This window comes from Peromyscus leucopus, chromosome 16_21, assembly GCF_004664715.2.
Source record: "Peromyscus leucopus breed LL Stock chromosome 16_21, UCI_PerLeu_2.1, whole genome shotgun sequence".
NCBI classification, from domain to species: Eukaryota; Metazoa; Chordata; class Mammalia; order Rodentia; family Cricetidae; genus Peromyscus; species Peromyscus leucopus.
Window position 1 is genome coordinate 8,113,689 of NC_051084.1, and position 25,071 is coordinate 8,138,759.

General features: G+C 55.4%; 2 protein-coding genes across 4 annotated transcripts; both read left to right on the top strand.

Moving 5' to 3' along the window:
- The first annotated feature begins 104 nt into the window (after window positions 1-104).
- Stk19 (serine/threonine kinase 19) lies at window positions 105-9,319 on the top strand. 3 transcript variants are annotated; one of them, XM_037199801.1, is made up of 7 exons: window positions 105-280; window positions 454-590; window positions 6,591-6,683; window positions 7,085-7,224; window positions 8,473-8,570; window positions 8,673-8,820; window positions 9,011-9,319. In XM_037199801.1, exons 1-7 carry the CDS (start codon window positions 181-183, stop codon window positions 9,054-9,056), a joined length of 762 nt encoding a protein of 253 aa, XP_037055696.1. In that variant the 5' UTR covers window positions 105-180; the 3' UTR covers window positions 9,057-9,319. The 3 variants fall into 3 exon arrangements, with proteins under 3 accessions (XP_037055696.1, XP_037055697.1, XP_028743872.1); XM_028888039.2 differs by having other exon boundaries at window positions 107-280; window positions 6,588-6,683; XM_037199802.1 differs by lacking the exon at window positions 454-590 and having other exon boundaries at window positions 106-342; window positions 6,588-6,683.
- A 710-nt stretch (window positions 9,320-10,029) lies between these two features.
- Window positions 10,030-24,769, top strand: LOC114705860 (complement C4). Its single transcript, XM_028887992.2, has 41 exons — window positions 10,030-10,165; window positions 10,258-10,450; window positions 10,879-11,080; window positions 11,274-11,344; window positions 11,427-11,515; window positions 11,704-11,786; window positions 11,900-11,996; window positions 13,172-13,277; window positions 13,352-13,484; window positions 13,823-13,938; window positions 14,030-14,206; window positions 14,352-14,537; window positions 14,667-14,852; window positions 15,193-15,351; window positions 15,600-15,726; window positions 15,896-15,970; window positions 16,208-16,402; window positions 16,487-16,598; window positions 16,690-16,760; window positions 16,990-17,129; window positions 17,251-17,460; window positions 17,968-18,019; window positions 18,100-18,189; window positions 18,296-18,505; window positions 18,635-18,710; window positions 18,793-18,949; window positions 19,046-19,162; window positions 19,250-19,421; window positions 19,611-19,843; window positions 19,917-20,084; window positions 20,619-20,678; window positions 21,874-21,967; window positions 22,045-22,231; window positions 22,347-22,437; window positions 22,543-22,617; window positions 23,138-23,240; window positions 23,388-23,477; window positions 23,552-23,650; window positions 23,779-23,862; window positions 24,244-24,376; window positions 24,516-24,769. The coding sequence occupies exons 1-41, from the start codon at window positions 10,101-10,103 to the stop codon at window positions 24,655-24,657; spliced, it is 5,226 nt and encodes a 1,741-aa protein (XP_028743825.1). The 5' UTR covers window positions 10,030-10,100; the 3' UTR covers window positions 24,658-24,769.
- The last annotated feature ends 302 nt before the right edge of the window (window positions 24,770-25,071 follow it).

Consider the following 25,071-nt stretch of genomic DNA (forward strand, 5'->3'; position numbering starts at 1 on the left):
CAATCGGCAGCGGCGCGGGCGACGGAAGCGGGGCTGGCTCCGCCCCTCGCGGGCGCGCCTTGCGTTGTCAAACTCGGGCGACCCGCCAGAGGCGCCGTCGTCATCAGTCGTCATTATTCCGCGCCGGAAGACCCTGTCATCGGGATCCCTTTTTTCCCCGGAACCGTGGAATCCCGGGCTATGAATCGCAAGCGACAACTCCTAGCGTCGGAGGCCTTCGGAGTGAAGCGGCGGCGGGCGCCGGGGCCCGTGAGAGCGGATCCTCTGAGGGCGGGCGCAGGTAACCATGGCAACCCGGGCGCGGCGGGCCCGAGGGGACCGACCCTTGGAGAAAGACCCAGGGTAGGTAACCATGGCGACCCGGTTGCGGGGCAGCGGGCTGGCCGAGGGCGGGGATCCGCGGCCTCTCGGCGGTCCCCGCACGCACCGACCCGACCCCGCGCTCCCCGACAGGGTCCGCGCGCGAGGCGGTCCGGGAGCTCGTCCAGCTGTTCCCCCGCGGGCTGTTCGAGGACGCGCTGCCGCCCATCGCGCTGAGGAGCCAGGTGTACAGTCTCCTGCCGGACCGCACGGTGGCCGACTTGCAGCTGGTGAGCAGCGCCCGGCAGGCCCTCGGCGGCCCCCTCCCGGCCCGCAGCCTCCAGGGCACTCGCCGAGTCCCCCGTCACTGCCACCCACCCCTCGGCAGGCGGGCAGGCGTTCGGCCACGGCGGATGCAGAGCAGCTCCCGGGGGGTGGGGGGGAGCCTTGGCGGTGTGGACCCGCGGGCAGACGTCGGGTCCCACAGGTCTCTCTGTGCCGTCCCCATCTGACAGGGAAAGGTTCAAGAGCACAGGTGTGCTGGAGGCCGCCCCCGAAGGCCTCGGCAGCAGAATGAGGGAGGGAGAGATGTGTCTAGTGTGAACTCCCAGATTGTCCCGGGGACCGACTAGTGACCGGCGGATCGAGTGGAGGAAGGAAGCACCGGGTGGTTGGCTGAGTTGGAGCTGATGGATGCATCCATGTACTAGACAGTTGGCCATGACGGCTGCAGGTCATTCTAGGCCCTTCCACACACAAGTAAAAGTCATGAGGTGGAATGAGATCTTTAGGGAGAGAGCAGAGGAGCGCTGTAACCTTGTAACCAGGTTTAGAAGGTGATGAAAGCCGGGCTGTCTCTCTTCACACAAGAACACACGGTGAGTAGGTACACAGTGTTTAAACCGCCGAAGGAGTGCGTCACAGGATCCTTGGAGACAAGGCTTAGGGATCACATTCACCTCCCAGTTAAATCCAGTGGGCAGATTTCAGTTTCTATTTTATTAGAGCTCTTCACAAACCACTGCCTGAGTCAGGTTTTAAACACCACGAACGCCTTGCTGCTGCCCCCTTCCTCCTGACACTTCCTTCTCAGCGGCCTTCTCAGGTTCCTCCTGCTTAGCTTTGCCCGGACATTGTCATGGGGTTTCTGACCCCTGGGAATAGACTGTAGACTCAAATCCAATTATATTTAAAAGATGTATCGATGACGGCTAGCAGGACCACAATCTCTGAGCTAAACTTGGGATTGCCATTCCTTTGTTTTGTCTTTGTTTTGAGACAGGGTTTCTCTATATTCACTCTGGCTGTCCTGGAACTCAGAGATCTGCCTGTCTCTGCCTCTTGATTTGCTGGCATTAAAGGCCTGAGCCACCACAGCTTGGAGATTGCCATTGGAAGGGGAAGTGAGGGAAGGGTTTTTAAAGGTGAACAACACAAGAAGAACTTGAGTATCTGCACAGCAAGCCAGGAGCTGTTCTGCTCTGCCCAGATTGCAGAGTTAGGGCTACCAATAGATAGTCCTCGACTGTCTGCCAAAGATCAGTCAGTCATAACAAGTAGGTAGTCACGCCGTCCATTTCTGAATGGAGGGGTGGGGTGGGGGGTCACTGAGTCAGGGTTATTGGGAACTTTTCTTCCAGGAACTAGACACAGACAAATGGCTAGTGGGTACCAATATGAATGCCTAGCTTAAAATGGAGTTTCTTTATCCATCACAACATTAATAAATATTTTGGGCCAGTGAGATGGCCCAGAGGGTAAAGGGTGCTCCTCGGCGGCCCACCTGAGTTCCACCTCTGGTACCCGTGTGGTGGAGGACTGCACCCCACGACTGCCCTCTGACCTCCTCATGCAGGCCACGACACTTGCTCTTCCCAGAACATACATTTTATTTTCCAAAATCTATAAGAATTGCATGAGAGAAATATAAACATGTTCACACAACTTAAAGTTTTGTTTTGTTTTAAAACATGGTTTAATTTGTAGCCCAGACTGCCTTAAACCTGAGATCTCCTACTTCAGTCTCCCTAGTGCTGGGATTTCGGGAGCCCACCATGACACTTAACCATTGGTTTTTGAGTTGTTTGGCGCAGGGTTTCATGTAGCTCAGGCTGGCCTGGAGCTCACTTGAGTAGTTGAAGTGATGACCTTGAACTCTGATCCTCTTGCCTCTACTTCCTAAGTGCTGGGGTTACTGGTATGCAACACCATGTAGGGCTTGCACCTGCCTTTAAAACATTTACAAAGGCCGGGCGGTGGTGGCGCACGCCTTTAATCCAAGCACTAGGGAGGCAGAGCCAGGCGGATCTCTGTGAGTTCAAGGATAGCCTGGGCTACCAAGTGAGTTCCAGGAAAGGCGCAAAGCTACAGAGAAACCCTGTCTCGAAAAAAAAAAAAAAAAAAAAAAAAAAAACATTTACAAAGAAAATACTCATGTAGGCAAACTACAGACCACGATCAGCTCCCTCCATAAATCATCTGCTGGCAGTGACCACTACTTTGACTGCTGTAACTGTCCATTGTGTGTGTGTGTGTGTGTGTGTGTGTGTGTGTGTGTGTGTGTGTGTTCGTTCTATGTATACTATATGTGTACATATGTTCATCAAGAACAGCTTGGTTTCATGACTTTTTTGACAGTGAGATCATACTGTATGTCTTACAGTCAGTTTTTTTTGCTATAAGAACATGCCCGAGGCTGTGTAGTCTACATTAGAAACAGCAGAATTCATTTCTTACAGCTGTAAAAGCTGGAGGTCCAAGATGAAGGCCTCAGCTGGCACAGTGTCTGCTGAGGTTGGCTCTCCCTGCTTCCAAGACCGCGTTGTTACAGGGTCCTCAGAAGCAGAAGAGAGGAGGACTGGGCAGCTCTCCGGAGCCTCTTATCATCAGGGCAATGGTTCATGAGAATGTGGCCCTCAAGGCATACCTTCCAGGGGCCCTGCTCCTTACTGCCATCCTTTTGTGGTGTTGGTGCTGAGCATCGTACTCAGAGCCTCACACATACTAGGCAAGCAAGGATTTCTGCCGTGTATTAATTACCTAGTTTCAGCAATCTGAAGAACAGACCACAACACTGTATTTATTCAATTCTTGTTGAACTGGCTGGATATTTTTAAGATTATTCCAAATTTTTTGTAACCATAGTTAATCCACTTTTATATGGATTTCCATGTTATGAGCCTATTCCAATTTGTTCATTCTTGTGAAACGAATATATTTTTGATTAAATTATGAATTTTATCTAAGCTTTCAAATTATATTTTCATCAGTGATCCATTAGAAACATCTTCCTACCTCGTTTGTGACCCTCTTTGTCTGGGGTTAGTAAGAGCTGTGCCCCATACCCCAGACTTCTGTTACTATGCTCTTACTGGCTCTCTGGCTTATGTGACTTTGTGGCCAGAGAATATACACAAGATGACGATGACCCCATGCATGCATGGCCTGTTTTGCTAAATGTTATATATGTGTATTGAAAAAAATTATTCAATTACTAATCTCTCTAGCAGAGGTTATAATTGAAATGCTCTATATTTCTTCATTGATTATTCCCTTTTTCTGTGTATTTATGAGAATTGTATTCATATACTCCTGTGATTTCTTTTTTGGATTTGCTATTGGCTCTTTTTATTTATTCCTTTTTTTTACATTTGTGTGTGTGTGTGTGTATGGAAGTCAGAAGATAACTAGAGGGAATCTCTGCTCTCGTTGGGAAGGGAAGCTTAAACTCAGGTCAGCAGGCTTGGAGGCAGAGTCATCTCGCCAGCCCTGTCACCAGCTCTTAAAGTCTTTATCTTTTATCATTTCTTGTTGCTTTCTCCTGGAACTCAAATTAAATAGACGTTGATCTTCTCTTTGAACCTTAAAGGCACTTCTGTGGTCAGTATTTTTGGATCTCATATTATTGTATTGAACAGTTTATAATCTCCCTTAGGTTAGTAATTTGTTTAAAAAGATGTATTTTATTTGTTTGTGGCTGTGTGTGTGTGTGTGTGTGTGTACATGTGTGTTCACCCTCAGAGGCCAGGAGAGGGCACTGGATCCCTGGAGTTGGTTGTGAGCCACCAGACATGGTAACTGAACTTGGGTGCTCTGCAGAAGCAGCAAATATAACCACTGAGTCCCCGCCCAGATGGACAGATCTCATTCAGGTGTAGTAATGCATTCCACACAGTGACTGAGGTCTTCATTCACTGACTTCATGTCTCAGTTTTAAATTCTCTGCCGGGACTTCTTATTTTGTTTTGTTTTTGAGACAGAGTCTCATTACGTAGCCCTGGAAGGCCTGGAACTTACTATGTAAACCAGGTTACCCTTGAATTCAGAGATCCACTTGCCTCTCCCTCCTGAGTGCTGGGATTAAAGGTGTTTGCCACCATAACTGGCTAGGATGTGTTTAAACCTTCCCCTTTTTTTCCCTAAAGATTATTTTGTATTGTATTATTATTTTTGGCCATGTATAGTAGCATATGTCTTTAATCCCAGCACTCTGGAGGCAGAGGTAGGTGGATCTCTAGGTTTGAGGCCAACCTGGGCTACATACTGATACCCTGTTTCCAAATTATTTATTTACTTACTGTGCATTTGTCTGTGTGCATGTGCCACGGTGCATGTGGGGAAGTCAGAGGGTAACTTGTGGGGTTAAGTTCTCTCTCCCACCATGTGGATCCCAGGGACTGGACTCGGGTTCTCAGGTTCTGCAGCAGCAACCTTACCCACCGAGCCGTCTCCGCAGCCCTGAACCTGCCTTGTCTTTCTGTCATTGCCCCAGTAGTTTCTCAGCCTGGCCTTTTGTGTTTCAGCGTTAGTGGCATAATTGGTTTTGTTTTGTTTTAATTTTAAATAAGATAGTCTTTTATACTTAAAGTTGTGTGTCCTGCTAGGGTTGGTAGGGTGGTTTCATATGTTAAGGTAGTGTTTTGGACTTAGCACAGTTGTATGTCTTGCTAGGGTGTGACATGGTGATTTCATATGTTCTTATAGTGTGTAGTCACCAGGTTTAGAAAAATCAGTATTTCCATTTCCATTTATCATTTACTCATGTCAAGAACCTTAAAACACCTCTCTTTTAGTTCTTTCTAAAATGCCTAATAAATTATATATTATGTAATCAGATGTTTCTTTCCTACCTGCCTGTTCCCAAATACCTGGCAGGTGCTTCCTAAATAATTGACTCAGAGGCTTAATATTACTTATAAATGCTTGGTCGATAGTTCAGGCTTGTTACTAGCTAACTCTTACACTTAAATTAACCCATATTTCTATTATGCTTTACTGTGTGGCTAATGGCTGTTACCTCATTTTCTATATGTCCTACCTGCCCGGGCCTCTCCCTGACTCTGCCCCTCTTCCTCCCATCATTCTCTCTGCTTCAGGTTGTCTCACCCAATCTCTTCTTGCCCTGCTATCGGCCAGTCAGTTTTTTTTTTTTATTATTAACAATGAGCATAATCTACAGCAATATTAGACAGGTTCTGTGGTTCAGATCTGTAACTCTGGCCCTCAGAAGGCTGAGTCAGAAGGATCCTGGTGGGTGACAGAAACTGTGTTTCAAAAGCAAAATAAAACAAACAGCCCAAAGCATCATGAAGTATAGTAAGTATACTCACCCCTTTGTGCTTTGAGAAGACACATTCCTGCTACATAGCGGTATAATTAAAGATGGCCCTTTTGATAATCCTATGGTTGCATGTCTTCTGAGCTTTGCTTTGTGTGAGCCAAGTTATTTTTGTCCATGTGCTGGGCAGATTTGCTCAGATCGGCAAACGCCCCTCGGCATTTCCTTTCTCTCTGAGTCTTTGTTTGCTCTACTATATCTGTCTGGTAATTCCTGTGATCTTGTCAACTTTTTAATGTTTAAGCAAAACTTTTTTGTTGTTGTTGTTTTGAGACAAGGTCTCACTTTGTAGCTCTGGCTAGCCTGGAACTTAGCTCTGTAGACTAGGCTGAGCTCAAATTCACAGAGGTCTCCTGTGCCTCTGCCTCCGAGTGCTGGCATTAAAAGTGTGCCCTATACCCTCATCACTGTTTAATGTAGTGAGCGATAAGATCTTAGAAAATGTTTATAGTGATTGTTTGACAACTCATAAGGCTGACATGTGTGAGGTAAGTGACTCGTTGGGAAAGGCTGCTGGATGGTCCACCTGAATGTCTCCATTCATGGTAAATGTCCTAATCCCACCACACACGCGTGTGAGCACGCGTGCACACACAGGCAGTTGGACTCCCTGCCCCAGTGCTCAGCTTGTCTTACCATGTCTTTCTTTCCACTCTCATCTCTGGGACAGAAGGAGCTTCAAGAGCGGGGAGAGATCAAGGTCATCCAGCTAGGCTTTGACTTGGACGCCCATGGAATTATCTTCACTGAAGACTACAGGACCAGAGTATGTGTGTGTGAGTGTGTGTGTGTGTGTGTGTGTGTGTGAGAGAGAGAGAGAGAGGGAGAGAGAGTGTGTGTGTGAGAGAGAGAGAGAATGTGTGTGTGTGTGTGTGTGAGAGAGAGAGAGAGAGAGAGAGAGAGACAGAGAGAGAGAGAGAGAGAGAGAGAGAGAGAGAGATGGGCAGGGGAGGGCAGGGAAGTTGGGCATAAAAGCAACAAAAGGACCATCATCTCTAGCCTGCATCTCATAAACAGAGCACAGAGCTCTGGTAAGTGGTAGGGGAAAGCGTTTGAGAAGTGGAAGGACCAGGGGAGAGGAGTCAGGAAGAGGATGCTGTCCTGGGGATGAAGCGGATAGAGGACCACAGTGGAGGGTGGGGTCACAGGCATCAACTCTACTTCCAGGTCCTCAAGGCCTGTGATGGCCGGCCATGTGCCGGGGCGGTGCAGAAGTTCCTGGCCTCGGTGCTCCCAGCCTGTGGGGACCTTAGTTTCCAGCAGGACCAGATGACACAGACGTATGGCTTCAGGGATCCGGAGATCACGTGAGACGTGGTGGGGTCAATAGGTCAGGCGTCTCCAGCTCCATTCCTTCTCAGTGAGCGGCCTTTTCTGTTTAGTGCCCTGTGCTTCTGGAGGACAGGGAGAGCCTTGGAGTGGAGGCTGGCAGAGCCAGAGGCTTCCAGATACTGAGCCCTAGCAGGAGTACTGACCAAGGTCTCAGCACAAAAGGATTCTGGGGTGCCACACCTAAGTCTGGCCTCCTGCTTCCTAACTTACTGATGTAAGTGGTAGGGGCCGAGTGGAGAGAGTTCATAGGTTATGGCGGGCCCTGATAGGACCCGCCCTCCTCAGGCACATCTCAGGGCCTGTGGTCAGGGAAGCCTCCCAGGGAAGCTGTTTAATCAACAAGCAGTTATCACAGAGGCAGGGGGCTGGCTGGATGAGCGCTGCTGTGCAGGCCTGAGGACCTGTGTGCACAGCGGGGGTCTGTAACCCAGTGCTGAAGGGGCAGAGGCAAGTGGATCCCTGAAGCTCATTGGCCAGCAAAGTGTAGCCAAACCAATGGGCTCCAGGTCAGTGAGAGACCCTGTGGCAACAAAACAAGCAAGGTCAAGCCAGGCAGGCGGCTCACACCTTTAACCCCAGCATTTTGTGAGCAGAGGCAGGTGGGTCTCTGAGTTTAGCCTGTTCAACATAGTGAGTTCCAGGACAGCCAGGGCTACATAGAGAGACACTGTCTCAAAAAAATAAAAGGGGGGATGGGGCTGGAGAGATGGCTCAGTGGTTAAGAGCACTGGCTGCTTTCCCTGAGGTCCTGAGTTCAATTCCTACCACCCACAAAATGGCTCACAACCATCTGTAACTCCAATCTCAGGGCATCTAATACCCTCTTCTGGCCTCCACAGACACTGCATGCATGTGGCATACATGTAGTCAGAACACCTACATGCCTACAACAAAAGTGTTTTAAAAGAGGTTGAGGGTGATTGCATATACTTGATGTAAACCTGTTGTCTCCATGCGTGCGCGCGCGCGCACACACACATACACACACACACACACACACACACACACACACACACACACACACACACGAGGTTACAGAGAGGAAAATACAGAGGGATGCTCAGGCAGGGATGGTGGAGCCGGCAGGGTAAGTGGGCCCCGCCTTGGGTTGCCTGTTTCTGCACACTTAGTGCCCCCACGTCAGCGGTCGGGGTGCAGTAGCGGCCGGGGTGCAGTTCTCAGAGCTGGCTGCAGCGTCCTGGCCTCCCTTCCACCGCCTGCAGGCACCTGGTGAATGCTGGTGTCCTCACCGTCCGAGATGCTGGGAGCTGGTGGCTGGCTGTGCCTGGAGCTGGGAGGTTCATTAAGTGCTTTGTTAAAGGTATGGTGTCTACTGCCCAAGTCCTCAGTACCTCAAGAACACCTTGTGGGGGTCTCCATGTCTGACTCACCTCTTCCTTTCCCTGGGCCACCTCTCCTCCAGGGCGCCAGGCTGTACTCAGCATGGTACGGAAGGCCAAGTACCGGGAGCTTCTTCTCTCGGAGCTCCTGGGCCGTAGGCCCCCGTCAGCAGTGCGGCTCGGCCTTGCCTACCATGTGCACGACCTCATCGGAGCCCAGCTGGTGGACTGGTGAGTCTAGTCCTGAATCTCAGGAAAATTGCAGTAGCCCAAGGTTGGGTGTCCCCGGTCATTCTTCATTCACCAGTGAGGCCCGGCTCCTCTCATCTTCTCTGGGACTCAGGAGCACACTGTGCTAAGTTCTGAGTGTCACACTTTGGGCCTAGGCAACTGGCTCCAGTCTTGTCTTTCTCTTACACAGTGTTCCCACCAGTTCTGGAACCCTCCTTCGCCTGCCAGATACGTGAGGAGTCGGCTCTTGGACTCTTCTGCTCACTGAGTGGGGTTCCTGGAAGCGCTGCCCGGGGTGGCTGAGCGGGTCACCAGGATGGGCGCCAGGCTCCTGAGCTGGGCTGTGTGCACAGCAGCTCTGCGCTTCTGTGGGTGGGGAGCCAGGAGCCGTGCCAAGGGCATGGGAAGGTGGGGTTGCCGGGGATACTGGTGAAGGGAGCAGAAAGCTCTGCCCTCTGTGTCGATTGAAACTGCCAAATAAAACAGTGTGCCTGTGCTTCTTCTCGGTCTCCTTTGTCTAGTGGGACATGTGTGCAGGTGTCTGTGGACAGGGTGAAGCCAGTTAGGGCTGAGCATTTTGTCACCGTTCAGAGAGAGGACAAGGGTTACTCAGGCCATTTTCCTTGTGGGGGTGAGGGTGTACCCCATCTTCTGAACCACAGGCTTCTGTTAGAGCCTATACCAAGCAGAAGACCAGTTCAGTCTGTCTTGAATGTAAGAGGCAAGGGTCTCCAAAACCATTCTTGTTTTGTTAGGAACTTCAACTGTCCTGTCCATGTGCCATGTTGGAGCTGTACAGGCTCACACATGGGCAAGCACATGTGCATGTACACACACACACACACACACACACTCACACTCACACTCACTCACACACTCACACACTCACACTCACTCACACACACACACTCACTCACACACTCACACTCACACACACACACTCACTCACACACTCACACTCACTCACACACTCACACTCACTCACACACTCACACTCACTCACACACTCACACACTCATACACAGTTAAGGAGGTGCCTGGTACTGGAATAAACAAGATTCATTTTGGGGCCAAGATTTCTTCAGAGACCCTGATGTTTGGGCTGTTTCCCCAGCTCTGGGCCTAGGGCCAGTTGCGATTCTTGGCCATCACGTGGTTTCCCGGCTCATCTGGGTGAAGGGAGGAGCAAGGTCCAGAGTCAAACTGCCCTAACCCTAGGTGGATCAGAAGGGAGCGGACATCAGACCAGACGGGTCTGACCTCTCCTGGACCCTCCAGCCATGCGGCTCCTCTGCGGGCTGCTCTGGGCGTTCAGCTTCTTTGCCTTGTCTCTGCAGAAGCCCAGGTCCTGGGGCAAGACATGGGCTTGGGGGGGCGGGGAGGGGCGGGGGGTGGCGGGGTTAGGCTGGCTCTGAAGTACCCTCACTGTTCTCCCAGGTTGCTCCTGTTCTCCCCTTCTGTGGTTAATTTGGGGGTCCCTCTGTCAGTGGGGGTGCAGCTCCAGGATGTTCCTCCAGGACAGGAAGTAAAAGGATCAGTGTTCCTGAGAAACCCAAATGGTGGCCTCTGCTCCCCAAAGAAGAATTTTGCCCTCAGCTCAGGAAATGATTTTGTGCTTCTCAGCCTCGAGGTAACCAGTGCCCACACCCCTGCTGGTCCCCAGGCCGCCCTGTTGCACCCTGTCGCCTGTTTAATTATAGATGGGTGCTTGTTATGTAACAGGCTGGCTTTGAACTCATGGCAATCCTTCTGCCTCAGCTTTCTGAGTGCTGAGATTTACCTGGTTCCTCTGTTGCCTTTTACTTTATGTTTCCTTTTGGCTTTGAAACGGGTTCGCGGTATAGCCTAGATTGCCCGTGAAGGCTCAGCAGCCCTCCTCTGGCCCCCCAAGTGTCGGGGGTACAGCCGTGCGCCCTCACGGCTGCCCTCCTGTTGTTTTCAAGCCTGTCTTCCTCACTGATCCCTCCCTCCGCTCGTCCAGCCCGGTGGTCTTGGTGTCCCTGTCTTGTGTTCTGTGTCCCTTTCTTCTCGGTCAGTCGCCCTCCCCTCTCCTGACAGGTTCCACTGGAAGATGTGAGGCGCTGTGGCCTCTTCGACCTTCGCAGAGCCCCCCATGTCCAGCTGGTGGCTCAGTCTCCGTGGCTAAAGAACACAATGTCCAAAGCCACAGACACTCAGGGCGTCAACTTACTGTTCTCTTCTCGCCGTGGACACATCTTTGTGCAGACTGACCAGCCTATTTATAACCCTGGCCAGCGGGGTGAGCCTCCGGCCTCAGGGCCTTTGCTTTGCCTCTCTCCCCGGCTGCTCAGGGCGTGTCTGGTACCCTGTGTGTAAGGAGACTCCGCAGACGGCGGCACCCAGAGGGCGGCTTAGCGGGATCTCCCCATTGCCTCCCTGTAGCAGTCCCTGGCCTTTGCCCAGGAACTCTTCCCTCTCATCCTCCCTGTTAGTTCGTTACCGAGTCTTTGCACTGGATCACAAGATGCGCCCGTCCGCTGACACCCTGACGGTCACGGTGGAGGTGAGTGCCTGACCTTTGACCCTTCTGACCCTGTGCACCACTGGTGTGGTCTCCCACCTGACCACACTGACGCCCCCTGCAGAACTCTCATGGCCTCCGTGTACGGAAGAAGGAGGTCTTTGTTCGCACATCCATCTTCCAAGATGACTTCATGATTCCAGACATCTCAGAGTGAGCTCCCCCACCTCAGGGCACCCCTCGATCTGCCCCACCCCGAGTCCTGCTTCCCTTGGCGTGTCCACCCCTGACTTGCAGGGTCACATTCCTGGTGCTCTGGCCCTGCACCCCTCTTCCGGAGGCCTCGGGCCGTGGGCTGTCTGTGGGTGGGTAGCCCAACTCTCTGCCTTGCCCGTTCTCAGGCCGGGGACCTGGAAGATCTCAGCGAGGTTCTCAGACAGCCTGCAGTCCAATAGCAGCACCCACTTTGAAGTGAAGAAATACGGTAAGTGCTGCAGTAAGGGGAGGAGACACGGCTGAGGCAGGGGGCCCCCGGGGAGGAGTCTGCAGGACCCTTGCTTTAGTACCTGACCCACCCATCTCTGCACCCTCATTCAGTCCTTCCCAACTTCGAAGTGAAGATCACCCCACGGAAGCCATATATCCTTACAGTGCCCAACCATCTGGATGAAATACAATTAGACATCCAGGCCAGGTAACCACCACCCTCTAGTCCCACACCCAGGACGCACCATGCAAAGCCCAGCTTCTGTCCACCTTTGGCTCTCCTTCCTTCCTTCCTTCCTTCCTTCCTTCCTTCCTTCCTTCCTTCCTTCCTTCCTTCCTTCCTTCCTTCCTTCCTTCCTCCCTCCCTTCCTTCCTGAGACAGAGTCTTACTCTTACTGTACACTTACTGCATAGACCAGGCTGGCCTTGAACTCACAGACGTCCATCTGCCTCTGCCTCTTGAGTGCTGGGATGAAGATGTGCGTGCGTGCGTGCGTGTGTGTGTGTGTGTGTGTGTGTGTGTGTGTCTGTCTGTCTGTCTGTCTGTCTGTGTCTGTGTGCAGGGCACATGTGTGTCCATGTGAAGATGTGTGTGTGTGTGTGTGTGTGTGTCTGTGTCTGTGTCTGTGTGGAGGGCACATGTGTGTCCATGTGAAGATGTGTGTGTGTGTGTGTGTCTGTGTGGAGGGCACATGTGTGTCCATGTGAAGATGTGTGTGTGTGTGTGTGTGTGTGTGTGTGTGTCTGTGTGCAGGGCATGTGTCTGTGTTCAGGGCATGTGTGTGTCCATGTGAAGATGTGCATGTGTGTGTCTGTGTTCAGGGCATGTGTGTGTCCATGTGAAGATGTGCATGTGTGTGTGTGTATGTGTGTGTGTGTGTCTGTGTGTGTGTGTCTGTGTGCAGAGCATGTGTGTCCATGTGAAGATGTGCACGTGTGTGTATGTGTTCAGGGCACGTGTGTGTCCATGTGAAGATGTGCATGTGTGTGTATGTGTGCAGGGCACGTGTGTGTCCATGTGAAGGTGTGTGTGTGTGTGTGTGTGTGTGTGTGTGTGCAGGGCATGTGTGTGTACATGTGTGTGGTGGTAGGGGACGACCTCAGGGGGCATCCTTAGAGCCTCTGTCCATCTTTTTCAAGACACTATCTCTCATTGGCACAGAACTCACTTAATTGGGCTAGGCTGACTGGCTAGGCAGCCCCCAGAATCCCCCTGCCTCTACCTTCCCACTGCGGGAATTACAAGTGGATGCTGCCACCCTTGGCATTTTTACATGGATTCTCGGGTGTCGATCTCAGGTCTTTGTGCTTGCGTGGTAAACGCTTTGCCAGCTGAGTTATTTCCCAGCTCTCAGCTCCCTTCCCATCTCCCTGTGGCAACAGGTATGTCTACGGGAGGCCCGTGCAGGGGGTGGCCTACACTCGCTTTGCTCTCATGGATGAGGATGGCAAGAGGACTTTCCTGCGGGGCCTGGAGACCCAGACCAAGGTAGGAAAGTGGTGAAGGAGGGGACTGAGCGGAAGAGGGGACTCCTCACTCACATTCTGTTTTCTTTGTCTCAGCTGGTGGAAGGCCAGAGTCAAGTGTCCATCTCAAAGGACCAGTTCCAGGCTGCTCTGGATAAAGTCAATGTTGGGATCGGAGACCTGGAAGGGCTGCGTCTTTATGCAGCTGCAGCCATAATCGAGTCTCCAGGTGGGTGGCTTTCCTCCACTGTCACCTCAACCCCTTGCCCCTGAGGACATAGAGGGGACATTTAAAATGCAAATTAGGCCATCAGCCTAGCTCTTCATCCGCAGTACTGATGTCTACCAGCTTATTTCAGGCACAGCCAAGAAGGACCCAGGAGAAGGTCTCTCTGGTCCTCTTTCCATCTCCTTTGATTTATTGTTTTGCATCATTCACCTGTCTACTTACCTACCCGATAAATGTGTCGTGCACACATGTGGAGATGAAGCAATGCTTGAACCATTTCCCGACTCTGGTCTCTCTTCCTGGCTCTGCCCTCCACCCCTCTGCCCGCTGTCTTGCAGGAGGGGAGATGGAGGAGGCAGAGCTCACATCCTGGCGCTTTGTGTCATCTGCCTTCTCCTTGGATCTCAGCAACACCAAGCAGCATCTTGTGCCGGGAGCCCCCTTCCTGCTGCAGGTTCTTCTTGGAAGGGCAGGGCTGGCGGGGAGAGGGTGTGGGCCGCACAGTCCTGAGGACGCCTTTTTAAAATTCACCCATGTTCCTCCAGGCCGTGGTCCGAGAAATGTCAGGCTCGCTGGCCTCTGATGTCCCCGTCAAAGTTTCTGCCACACTTTTCTCTGGCTCTGACTCAAAAGTTGCCAACTTTGAGCAGAACACCAACGGGATTGGCCAAGTCAGCATTTCCATCCACATCCCACCAACTACCACAGAACTTCAGCTCTCGGTAGTGCTTCCCTGAACCCTGGAGACGGGCATGGGGGTGGGGAGGGTCCATGAGCTGCTCCCTGAGTGCCCCTGGTCGAGTCTGGGAGGAGGGGTGGCGTCTTTGGGCCCTTGACACAGACCTGCCCTCGCTGCTCTTCCTCCAGGTGTCTGCAGGCCTGCTCCACCCAGCCACAGGCAGGCTCACCATACAAGCCCCACCTCCAGGAAGCTCTGGCTTCCTGTCCATCGAACCCCTAGACCACCGGGCCCCTCGCGTGGGGGACACCTTCATCCTGAACCTGCGAACCGTGGGCATCCGTGGGGCTACCTTCTCTCACTACTATTACATGGTGTGTGGGCCCTGGAGGATAGGGGTGCTGGCGGTGGGCCAAAGGCCTCTGCAGGGTGGGCACACTTTCAGGGCTGGGGGCAGGGCACACACCGATCAGGAAACCACTCACTGCTCCTCCCTGTCTTAGATTCTCTCCCGGGGCCAGATCATGACCCTGGGTCGGGAGCCCAGAGGGTCCGTGACCTCCATCTCGGTGTTGGTGGACCATCACCTGGCACCTTCCTTCTACTTTGTGGCCTACTACTATCATCAGGGGCTCCCAGTGGCCAACTCCCTGCTCATCAATGTCCAGCCTGGCGTCTGTGAGGGCAAGGTGACTGGGGCTGGAAAGGTGGTGTGTGTGCACTCACGTGTATTTCACATATCGCATGGGTGTGTGTGCACGTGTATGCGTGTGCTCTTGGAGAGCTCGGAATCACGTTGGATTGCTCTTTTGCCTTATTCCCTGAGGCAGCGTCTCTCAGTGAATCATAGCACTCACTGATATGCCTAGTCTTGCTAACCACCGTGCTCTGGGAAACCCCCGCCTCTGCCTTTCAAGGCTGGAATTACAGGCATGCCCTCATGATTGAATGACACACACTTTTAACCTGGTGCACGTCCCTAGCCCGCTCTGCCCCCGCTGACTGCCCTTTACGTCCCATTTCTACCAGCTGGTATTGAACGTGGATGGTGCCAAGGAGTATCGTAACGGAGACAGCATGAAGCTGCACATTCAGACGGACTCCCAAGCCCTGGTGGCACTGGGAGCTGTGGACACAGCTCTGTATGCTGTGGGTGGCAGGTCTCACAAACCCCTGGACATGAGCAAGGTCTGTCAGGTCCTCGCCGCCATCCTTCCCTCTCCCGAGGCTCTGGGGCTTAGCTCTCCAGTCACTCAGTCCCCACAGCCCCTCTCCGTCTTGCCGAGGATCCCGGATCCTGGCCACTTCCTCTCTTGGTCTCTAGTTCCCCGCTCCTCCTTTCTTTGTCTCAGTCCTGCCCTAACACCCTCAGTGGGGTGGCAGGTGCTGCCCCTCAGCCGCCCCGTCTCCCAGCAATTCCTGCCTTATCCTGCTAGGTCTTTGAAGTGATGAACAGCTACAACCTGGGCTGTGGTCCTGGAGGTGGGGACAATGCCCTTCAGGTGTTCCAGGCTGCGGGTCTGGCCTTTTCTGATGGAGATCAACTAAGTCAGATCCGGGAGGGTAAGAATGGAGCGAGTCATCCCAGCACTGGGAGGTAGAGGCAGGGGATCCATATGAGGAAGAAAGGCTAGGGGGAACACTCTCCAGGGGTGAAAAGGCAGGGCTGAGGGGTAGGGAGGGAGGGGGGCTGAGCTCGACTTGGCTTGACTGCCCTCTTGCTCTCTACCAGCCCTGAGCTGTCCCAAGGAGAAGAAAAGCCGGCAGAAGAGAAACGTGAACTTCCACAAGGCTGTCAGTGAGAAGTGTGAGTCGAGGGAGCCCTGCACTTGTGCCCGGGGCCAGGGTGGGGTCTGCCTCTGTCTGCAGCCCCCTCCGCCAGCTGTGGTATTGAGGGCTAGGAAGCCGAGGGCTGAAGCAGAGGCTGGGTGGTGCGCTCCATCGGCCTCCTGACTCCTCTCCGAGCGTGTAGTGGTGGTCCTAGGGGTTGGTGGGGCTCAGGTTCCAGTCCTTCACACCTGCCCAGCCTCCCCTGGCCCAGCAGTGGGCCAGTATGCTTCCCCAGAGACCAGGCGCTGCTGCCAAGATGGGCTGACCAGGTTGCCCATGGCTCGCACCTGTGAGCAGCGGGCAGCCCGCGTGCGGCAGCCGGCCTGCCGGGAGCCTTTCTTGTCCTGCTGCCTGTTTGCTGAGAACCTGCGGAAGAACTACACCAGGAGCCAGGCGGGCCTTGCCCGAGGTGAGCGGCCAGGTGAAGCTGGGGAGCAGACAGTGGTGCCCGGAGGGCGCCACACCCCTCCTCACTCCTGTGCCCCCACCCCAGCCCAGGAGGTGCTGCAGGAAGAGGACCTGATGGATGAAGATGACATCCTTGTGCGCAGCTTCTTCCCGGAAAACTGGCTCTGGAAAGTGGAGACCGTGGACCGCAGCAGACTGTGAGGGCCTGGGGTGCCTGGTCTTGCCTCTGGGCTGGGTCTGGGGACAGTCCTGGGGGGTGACATGGCTTCTTTGCATGTCCTACCGCAGGTTGACCCTGTGGCTCCCTGACTCTCTGACCACGTGGGAGATTCATGGTGTGAGCCTGTCCAAAAGCAAAGGTGACCTCGGGCTGCTTGCTCTCTTCCCATCCCCTTGACTCTGCCTAGCCCTCTGCTCCCAGCATGGGGGTGGAGCCCATGGGTCTGGGAAGATCTTCACTGGCATGCATCTAGTCGGAGAGCAGATCAAAGCTGAGGGCAGAGCGAGGTCATTCCCAGACCCTATCTCCTTGTGGCCTGAGGTCCTGATGTCTCCATCTCTGCCCATGCCTCATATTCCCATCCACAGGCCTGTGTGTAGCCACGCCGACCCGTGTCCGAGTGTTCCGAGAATTCCACCTGCATCTACGCCTGCCCACCTCTGTCCGCCGCTTTGAGCAGCTTGAATTACGGCCTGTTCTCTACAACTATCTGAACACTGAGCTGACTGTGAGACCCCAGGGAGCCTGAGCACTCAGGGTGGGAAGGAGGGGGGGTGTAGCCAGGGACCGGTCAGGTGGTGGTCTTGACCGGATTAGGGCTCCGCCCATCCCTCTTTCCCTGTGCCCAGGTGAGTGTCCACGTGTCCCCAGTGGAAGGACTGTGTCTGGCTGGCGGTGGGAGGCTGGCCCAGCAAGTGTTGGTACCTGCAGGCTCTGCCCGGCCCGTCGCCTTCTCTGTGGTGCCCACGGCTGCTGCCGCTGTGTCCCTCAAAGTGGTGGCCCGAGGGTCTGTTAATACCCCTGTGGGAGATGCTGTGTCTAAGATTCTGCAAATTGAAGTAAGTGGCTACTCCTAATCCAGACCCCCTGGGCTCCCAACTCTGTCCTTTACTCCTAATCCAGACCCCCTGGGCTCCCAACTCTATCCTTTAGCATTCTGCTGGCCGGGCCAGGGCTCAGTGCCCAAACCTAGTGCATGCGTAACCTTAGAACTACGATCGTGACTCAGCTCTGTCTCTGAAATGATTTATTTATTTACTTATTTTCAGACAGAGGCTGGATATATAGCTCAGGCTTGTCTCAAACTGACTCCTTTGCCCAGGCTGGCCTTGAACTTCCAGTAATCCTTCCCAATTGTTGGGACTACAAGCATGCAAAGTAGTTTATTCTAGGTCATTTAATTTTTGTGGTACTTGGAGTCAATAGGACTTTGTGCATGGTAGACAAACAGGCCCTGTCCCTGTTCCCATCCGTGGAGTTCACACTCCAAGTTCCAGGGCTGTCTGCCCCAGGAGGCGCAGGTGTAGTCCTGGCTGATCCCGCCCTCCCTTTTTTGCCTGAGACAGAAGGAAGGGGCCATCCACAGAGAAGAGATGGTCTACGAACTCAACCCCATGGGTGAGTGCCTCCTGCTCCACCTCACCTTAGGGGCGTTGTGAGGCACAGGGGCCGACCACCAGCTCCTCTCCTCTCCCTAGATAACCGAGGCCGGACTTTGGAAATTCCTGGCAGCTCTGACCCCAACATCATCCCCGATGGAGATTTCAGCTCCTTCGTCAGGGTTACAGGTAGGCGTCTGGTCCAGACCTTTCCCATGAGCACCTGCATGCACCTGAAGCCTGTGGCGTGCCTCTGAGGCTGGGTCCTCAGCCTCACCTTCTCCTTCCTTCATAGCATCTGAACCCTTGGACACTTTGGGCTCTGAAGGCGCCTTGTCCCCGGGAGGCGTGGCCTCCCTCCTGAGGCTCCCCCGGGGCTGTGCAGAGCAAACCATGGTCTTCTTGGCTCCTACACTGACCGCTTCCCATTACCTGGACAAGACAGAGCAGTGGAGCAAACTGCCCCCCGAGACCAAGGACCACGCTGTGGATCTGATCCAGAAAGGTTCTGGGCAGCCGGGAGCCTAGAGAGGGAAGCTGGGGGTGTCGCGGGGCGCACAGCCTAGGCACAGACAGCAGGAGGGTGGGCCGGTCACCTCCACAGTCACCTCCACAGTCACCTCTCCTTTCCCAGGCCACATGCGGATCCAGCAGTTTCGGAAGAAAGACGGCTCCTTCGGGGCTTGGTTACACAGGGACAGTAGCACCTGGTGAGGCTGGGGGGCGCGTTCAGGGCAGCGGGAGAGCAAGACACCGCGAGCTGGGTCTCCAGCCATCCCTCCTCCCCTCCAGGCTCACGGCCTTTGTGCTGAAGATTCTGAGTTTGGCCCAGGAGCAGGTGGGCGACTCCCCAGAGAAACTGCAGCAGACGGCTGGTTGGCTCCTGGCCCAGCAGCTGGGTGACGGCTCATTCCACGACCCGTGCCCGGTCATCCACAGAGACATGCAGGTGCGAGCATGCCACAGGTCTCTGAGGATGTCAACAGTAAGACTGCTTGGGTCCCTCTCCAGCAGCCTGACGACGGTCTCGGTCTCTCCTTACTAGGGGGGCTTGGTAGGGAATGACGAGAGTGTGGCGCTCACCGCCTTCGTGGTCATCGCCCTTCACCACGGGCTGGCCGTCTTCCAGGACGGGAGTGACCAGCAGCTGAAGCAGAGAGTGGTAAGGAAGCGCCCGCTGCCCTTCACGGCTCCCCGCTCTTCCCCTCCCGGAGCCCAGGCGGCAGCTCAGGGCTCTGCTGTCTTCTAGGAAGCCTCCATCTCCAAGGCAAACGAGTTCTTGGGGCAGAGGGCAAGTGCGGGGCTCCTGGGTGCCCACGCAGCCGCCATCACAGCCTATGCCCTGACACTGACCAAGGCCTCCGAGGACCTGAGGAATGTTGCCCACAACAGCCTGATGGCCATGGCTGAGGAGACGGCCGGTGAGGGCGAAGGCACCCGGGCAGAGTGCCTGGGACCCTTGGGACTCTTGAGCGGGGACAAAGACTCTGTAAAGGCCTGCAAAGAAAGGGCCTCCCTCTCCTGGCTGCGGAGCGGAAGCAGGGGCAGCTGGCAGGGGGCGCCAGGGAGCCTGCTGCTCAGCTCCAACTGCGCTTTGCCTTCCCTTCCAGAAAACCTCTACTGGGGCTCAGTCATCGGCTCTCAGGACAACGTTGTGTCGTCCACCCCCGCCCCTCGAAGCCCGTCAGAACCTGTGCCCCAGGCCCCCGCGCTGTGGGTCGAAACCACGGCCTATGGCCTGTTACACCTGCTGCTGCGGGAGGGCAAGGGGGAAATGGCGGACAAGGCTGCATCCTGGCTCACCCACCAGGGCAGCTTCGCGGGGGCATTCCGCAGTACCCAGGTAGGGGCAGCCATGGGGCTCTGGGTAGGTGGTCCTGAGATCAGGTGCCCGACTCCTAGCCTGATCTCCTTAGGACACAGTGGTCACCCTGGACGCCCTGTCTGCATACTGGATTGCTGCCCACACCACGGAGGAGAAGTCACTCAATGTGACCCTCAGCTCCCTGGGCCGCGACGGGTTCAAGTCTCACACACTGCAACTGAACAACCACCAAGTCAAGGGCTTGGAGGAGGAGCTGAAGGTGACCCACCCCCTCCCTGATGGGGTTGCTGTGGGGTCTGGGCCAGCTCAGAAGCACCCCCCTCCCTGCCCCGCCCACCTCTCCTGAGGGCGTTGTGGGAAGACTGACTTTCTTCTGGCCGTGTGGTCAAACCATTGGGCTCTCCTTCCCTCACCCATAAAACAGCGTGTCTGCAGAGCTCTCGCCAGGGTCTAGGACAGTGGTTCTCAACCTTCCTAACGCTATGACCCTTTAATGGGGTTCCTCATGTCCTGGTGATCCCCAACCATACAATTTTTGCTACTTCATAACTGTAATTTTGTTACTATTATGAATCCTAATGTAACTACCTATGTTTTCCAGTGGTCTTAGGTGATCCCCGTGAAAGGGTTGTTTGACCCCCCAAAGGGGTCGTGACCCACAGGTTGAGAACCTCTGGTCTAGGCGGCTGGGGAGGGATACTGCAGCAGGGTATCCGCCTTTGGGCAGGGGCTGGGCTGCCCTGAGGGATCTGACCCTGTGCCCTCTGACCTGCTTTTCTCTCCCTCCCGGAAGTTCTCCCTGGGCAGCAAGATCAGCGTGAAGGTGGGAGGAAACAGCAAAGGCACCTTGAAGGTGAGGCCAGCAGGCCGGGGTGGGGACCTTGTGGGCAGAGCTTCCGTGCTGGGCCGGAGCACGCCATCTCGAGCCTCCTCCGTCTTGGCTCCGGCTCCCCCCATTCCTGGGTATCTGCTGTTTCCTTCACCTGCAGATCCTGGTGCTCAGCCGGGCCTGTCCCTTGTCCACAGTACCCCAGACCCAGGTCCCCATGCCCCTTTTCTTCCTGTAGGCCACACCTGGCCCCTGGAATCCCTTCCACCCGCGAGGCTCGCTGCCTCCCTCCTGTGGCCCAGGTGACTCCTGCTGCCCCGCACAGCAGTGAGACTTACGGCCAGGTCCCAGGAGGATGGCATCCGCCTGAAGTCCCAGAGCTTGGGAGGCGGAGTCAGGAGGAGGATCCGTAGCTCAAGGCCGTCTTTGCTATACAGTGCGATTGAGACCAGCTTATGAAAGGGTCTGAGAACGCTGAAGGAGGACCCCAGACTCAGGTGGTTTTGCAAAGACAGAAGAATGTTTACTCTGCTTGTGGGGTCACCACTTGTACAAAATGGTGACCCCAAAAGGAGCACACAGGCCCCTCTTAAGCTCAGCTAGGGGAATTCTAGGAACAGTTAGGTCGCCTCAGACACAATTGGTTAGGTAGGCTGTAGCTACAGTTTTAATTGGCTGTGGTTATAGTTTTACCAGTTTGGGGCATACTTGGACAAAACAGCGTATGTTCTAGGGTGACTGCAGGAACTGTCCTTTTTGGTCACTTCCTTGAGGTGCTGTCGGGCTGGCCCAGGCCTTGTAGATGCCACCTCTCTTGTCCTTTTAGGAAACTGAAACTCTGGCCCAGTTGTAAAATGGGAAAGTTCAGACTTTCGCTTAGACCACATGAAACCCTTAAAAAAAAAGCCAGACTTCCCCCAACCCTTCCCCCGTGACTTACACAGCCGGGCTCTGCCCATCGCCACCTCCATAGCTTCGGCCGGGAGCCACGGCCGAGCTTCCGCTGTGGCTCTCTGCCCTCTGGTGGCAGGTTGGGCTCTCAGGGTGGCCTGGCCTCCTCACTGCACTTACAGCTTACCCAGTGTTCCAGTGGGTTCCTCACTGGGGTGGGGCTGGGGGGTGGGAGAAGTTGGGGGGCCTTAGATCCTCCTGCCCAGGAGCCCCTTCAAGTCTGTGCCGTCTGTGCCCTGTGTTCTCGGCCCCTCTCTGACGGAGCCAGGTCCTTCGCACCTACAATGTCCTGAACCTGAAGAACACAACCTGTCAGGACCTCCAGATGGAAGTGACAGTCACGGGCTACGTGGAGTACACCAGTAAGCACCGGGTCGGGGGTCCCCAGCCCTGCAGGGCTGACATGGGCGGAGGACCTCCTCACCACCGCCCTGCACAGGGGAAGCCAACGAAGACTACGAGGACTACGAGTATGAGATGCCAGCCGCAGATGACCCTGGTGCCCACTCGAAGCCGGTGACGCCCCTGCAGCTGTTTGAGGGTCGTCGGAGCCGCCGCAGAAGGGAGGCTCCCAAGGTGGAGGCGGAGGACCCGGAGTCCAAAGTGCAGTACACCGTGTGCATCTGGTGGGTGCTGGGGCTCTCTGGAGAAGGGGTGGTGGGGAGAGGCCGGCCGGGCGGGCGGGCGGGCAGGGCCGCAGCCTGGACCTCAGGTGGTACAGCTGGCCCCTCCCCACTGCAGGCGCAAGGGCAAGGTGGGGTTGTCTGGCATGGCCATCGCAGACATCACCCTCCTGAGTGGATTCCACGCCCTGAGGGCTGACCTGGAGAAGGTACCGCCAGCCACCCAGTCGCCCTCCGTCTTTAGGAGCCCTGCTCCATCTTGGTAGCACCCCAGGCACACGCAGTGACCTGTGGCCGTCTCCCCTTCCCTACAGCTGACTTCCCTCTCTGACCGTTACGTGAGTCACTTTGAGACTGACGGGCCCCATGTCCTCCTGTACTTCGACTCGGTGAGTGGGGGGAAGTGTCCCGGGAAGGAACTGGGGTCTTGATCCTGTGTTGTAAGGGTCAGATGACGAGGGTGCGGTGTGGAGAGGTGGCTGGGAGGCAGAGAGCCTCGGAGAGCTCGGGCTGTGAGTTCAGCGTGGCCATCATCAGCCTTCACGGGTTTATGGGGAGCCAGGGGGAGGTGGAGACCACCATGGACACTGTGCTCCTAGGAAAGGGGAGGCGGCCAGGTGAGGCAGGCGGGGTTGGTTCAGAAGCTAACCCACATCACAGAGGGTCTCACAGGGGTGTGAGCCTGTGCTGAGACTCAGCCGAGGGCCTTGGGCAGTGGAGACTAAGACAAGGTCACCATCGTGGCAGTGAAGTCATTGGAGACCTTGGAGACCGGTGCTTAGGTCTAGAGACAGGAAGATGACAGACCGTGAAGGATGCTGGAGATAAGGTCATGGGAACCAAGCAGGAGCCGGGCAGGCGAAGGCAAGCCGCGGCCCGGCCCTGAGCAGGCTTCTGTCCCGGTGCCAGGTCCCAACCACCCGGGAGTGTGTGGGCTTCGGAGCCCTGCAGGAGGTGGCCGTGGGGCTGGTGCAGCCGGCCAGCGCCGTCCTGTACGACTACTACAGTCCCGGTGAGCACTCGGGGTGCTCTGACATGCAAGATCACGGGGGCTGACCCCTTGTTTAGGGGTACCATGGTGCGGGGGAGACCTGGGCTCCACGAGACGCTGAGGCAGAGAGGAGACGCACGGGCCTCACTCCTTGCTGGTTTTCTCTAGATCACAGGTGCTCTGTGTTTTATGCTGCACCTACTAAGAGCAAGCTCCTGTCCACCTTGTGCTCTGCAGACGTCTGCCAGTGTGCCGAGGGTGAGATGAGGCCTGGCTGGGGCTGGAGAAGGGCTGGGGAGGCCAGGCTGGTCTCATCTGACACTTGACCTTAGGGAAGTGCCCTCGGCAGCGACGCTCGCTGGAGCGAGGGGAAGAGGACAGGGATGGCTACAGGATGAAGTTCGCCTGCTATTACCCCCGAGTGGAGTACGGTCAGTCCCCTTGGCCCACATCCTGCTTGGCACCCGCACCCTGGGCTTTCTAGGTTGCCTGCTTCCCCCAAGCCCACCTGGGGCCTCCTTGATTCCCAACTCCTCCTTCCTTTTTCTCCCCCTCCCAGGCTTCCAGGTTAAGGTTCTCCGAGAAGATGGCAGAGCTGCCTTCCGCCTCTTTGAGACCAAGATCACCCGAGTCCTGCATTTCAGTAGGGAGGAGAGGCGGGCGGGCTGGGGAGTTGTGGGGGCTGAGGTCTGGGTGTGGGGCCTCTTGGAACTGGGAAAGCTGAAAATCCAAATTATCCAAATTCGAAGCCCCTGTCCCCCCACCTCCCCACCCACCCCCATCCCCTCACCTCCTTATCTCCTCCCCTCTCCTTCCCCACCTCTCCCCTCCCCACCCCTCCCCACCCCTCCCCTCCCCTCCCCAGCCTCTCCCCTCCCCACCCCCTCCTCTCCCCACCCCCTGGTCTCTGGGAACCTGGGCTTGCTCATAAACAGTCAGCAGCAACTCCTGTCAGGATCTACAGAGCCCTGACCTGGGCTCCTGGCCCTCCCTTCTCCTCTGATGTCTTCTGTCTCTACCCCAGCCAAGGATGCCAAGGCTTCGGTAGGTCAGACCCGCAACTTCCTGGTCCGGGCCTCTTGCCGTCTCCACCTGGAGCCTAACAAAGAATACTTGATCATGGGTCTGGACGGAGTGACCAGTGACCTCAAGGGAGAGTAAGGCGTCTGCCCTTCCATCCCTGCTCTCCTCCTGTCTGTGGCCTTCCTGTGGGGACAGATCCCAGGCACCCAGCTCTGCCCTTCCCAAGCCACGTGCCTCCCGTGCCTGTCCTGACCCCTCCTGTGTCATCTGCAGCCCTCAGTACTTGCTGGACTCAAACAGCTGGATCGAGGAGATGCCCTCGGAGCGCATGTGCCGGAGCACCCGCCAGCGGGCGGCCTGCGGGCAGCTCAATGACTTCATCCAGGAGTACAGCAGCCAGGGGTGTCAGGTGTGAGGGTGCAGGACCCCGGACCCCGAACTCAGCCCCAGGGTCAGGTGTGAGGGTGCAGGACTCCGGACCCCTGAACTCAGCCCCAGGGTCATAAATAAAAGCTTTTGACAGCAAAGTGTCCCTGTGTGTCTGTCTGTAGGTCGAGCAGTCCACCGCCACCCAGGTTTTGCTGGGTTTGTTTTAATTGTGGACTCAGAGTCTTGGGGAGCCTTGGGTTGTAAAGCTCTGTCTGAGCCTTCCTTGAGGCTCTCTAGGACTCAGTCCCTCTTGGGGCCCAATAGCCAGTGCCCAGGTGTCCTGTTGCTGGGCGTCATGGTCACTGCGCCCTTAGGACACGTCCTCTTCAGCCCACGTGCTCCACGCTGTCTGTGTAGTTGGAGTTGTGGGGTCCTTGGGTTTGAGCTGTCTCATAGCCTG

Coding starts and splice junctions, on each gene's coding strand:
- Stk19 (XM_028888039.2), top strand. CDS start 181: ATGAATCGCAAGCGACAACTCCTAGCGTCGGAGGCCTTCGGAGTGAAG. Junction 6,684..7,084: donor CTGAAGACTACAGGACCAGA/GTATGTGTGTGT, acceptor CTCTACTTCCAG/GTCCTCAAGGCCTGTGATGG. Junction 8,571..8,672: donor CATTAAGTGCTTTGTTAAAG/GTATGGTGTCTA, acceptor CCTCTCCTCCAG/GGCGCCAGGCTGTACTCAGC.
- LOC114705860 (XM_028887992.2), top strand. CDS start 10,101: ATGCGGCTCCTCTGCGGGCTGCTCTGGGCGTTCAGCTTCTTTGCCTTG. Junction 15,727..15,895: donor ACTAAGTCAGATCCGGGAGG/GTAAGAATGGAG, acceptor GCTCTCTACCAG/CCCTGAGCTGTCCCAAGGAG. Junction 23,478..23,551: donor CGTCTGCCAGTGTGCCGAGG/GTGAGATGAGGC, acceptor ACTTGACCTTAG/GGAAGTGCCCTCGGCAGCGA.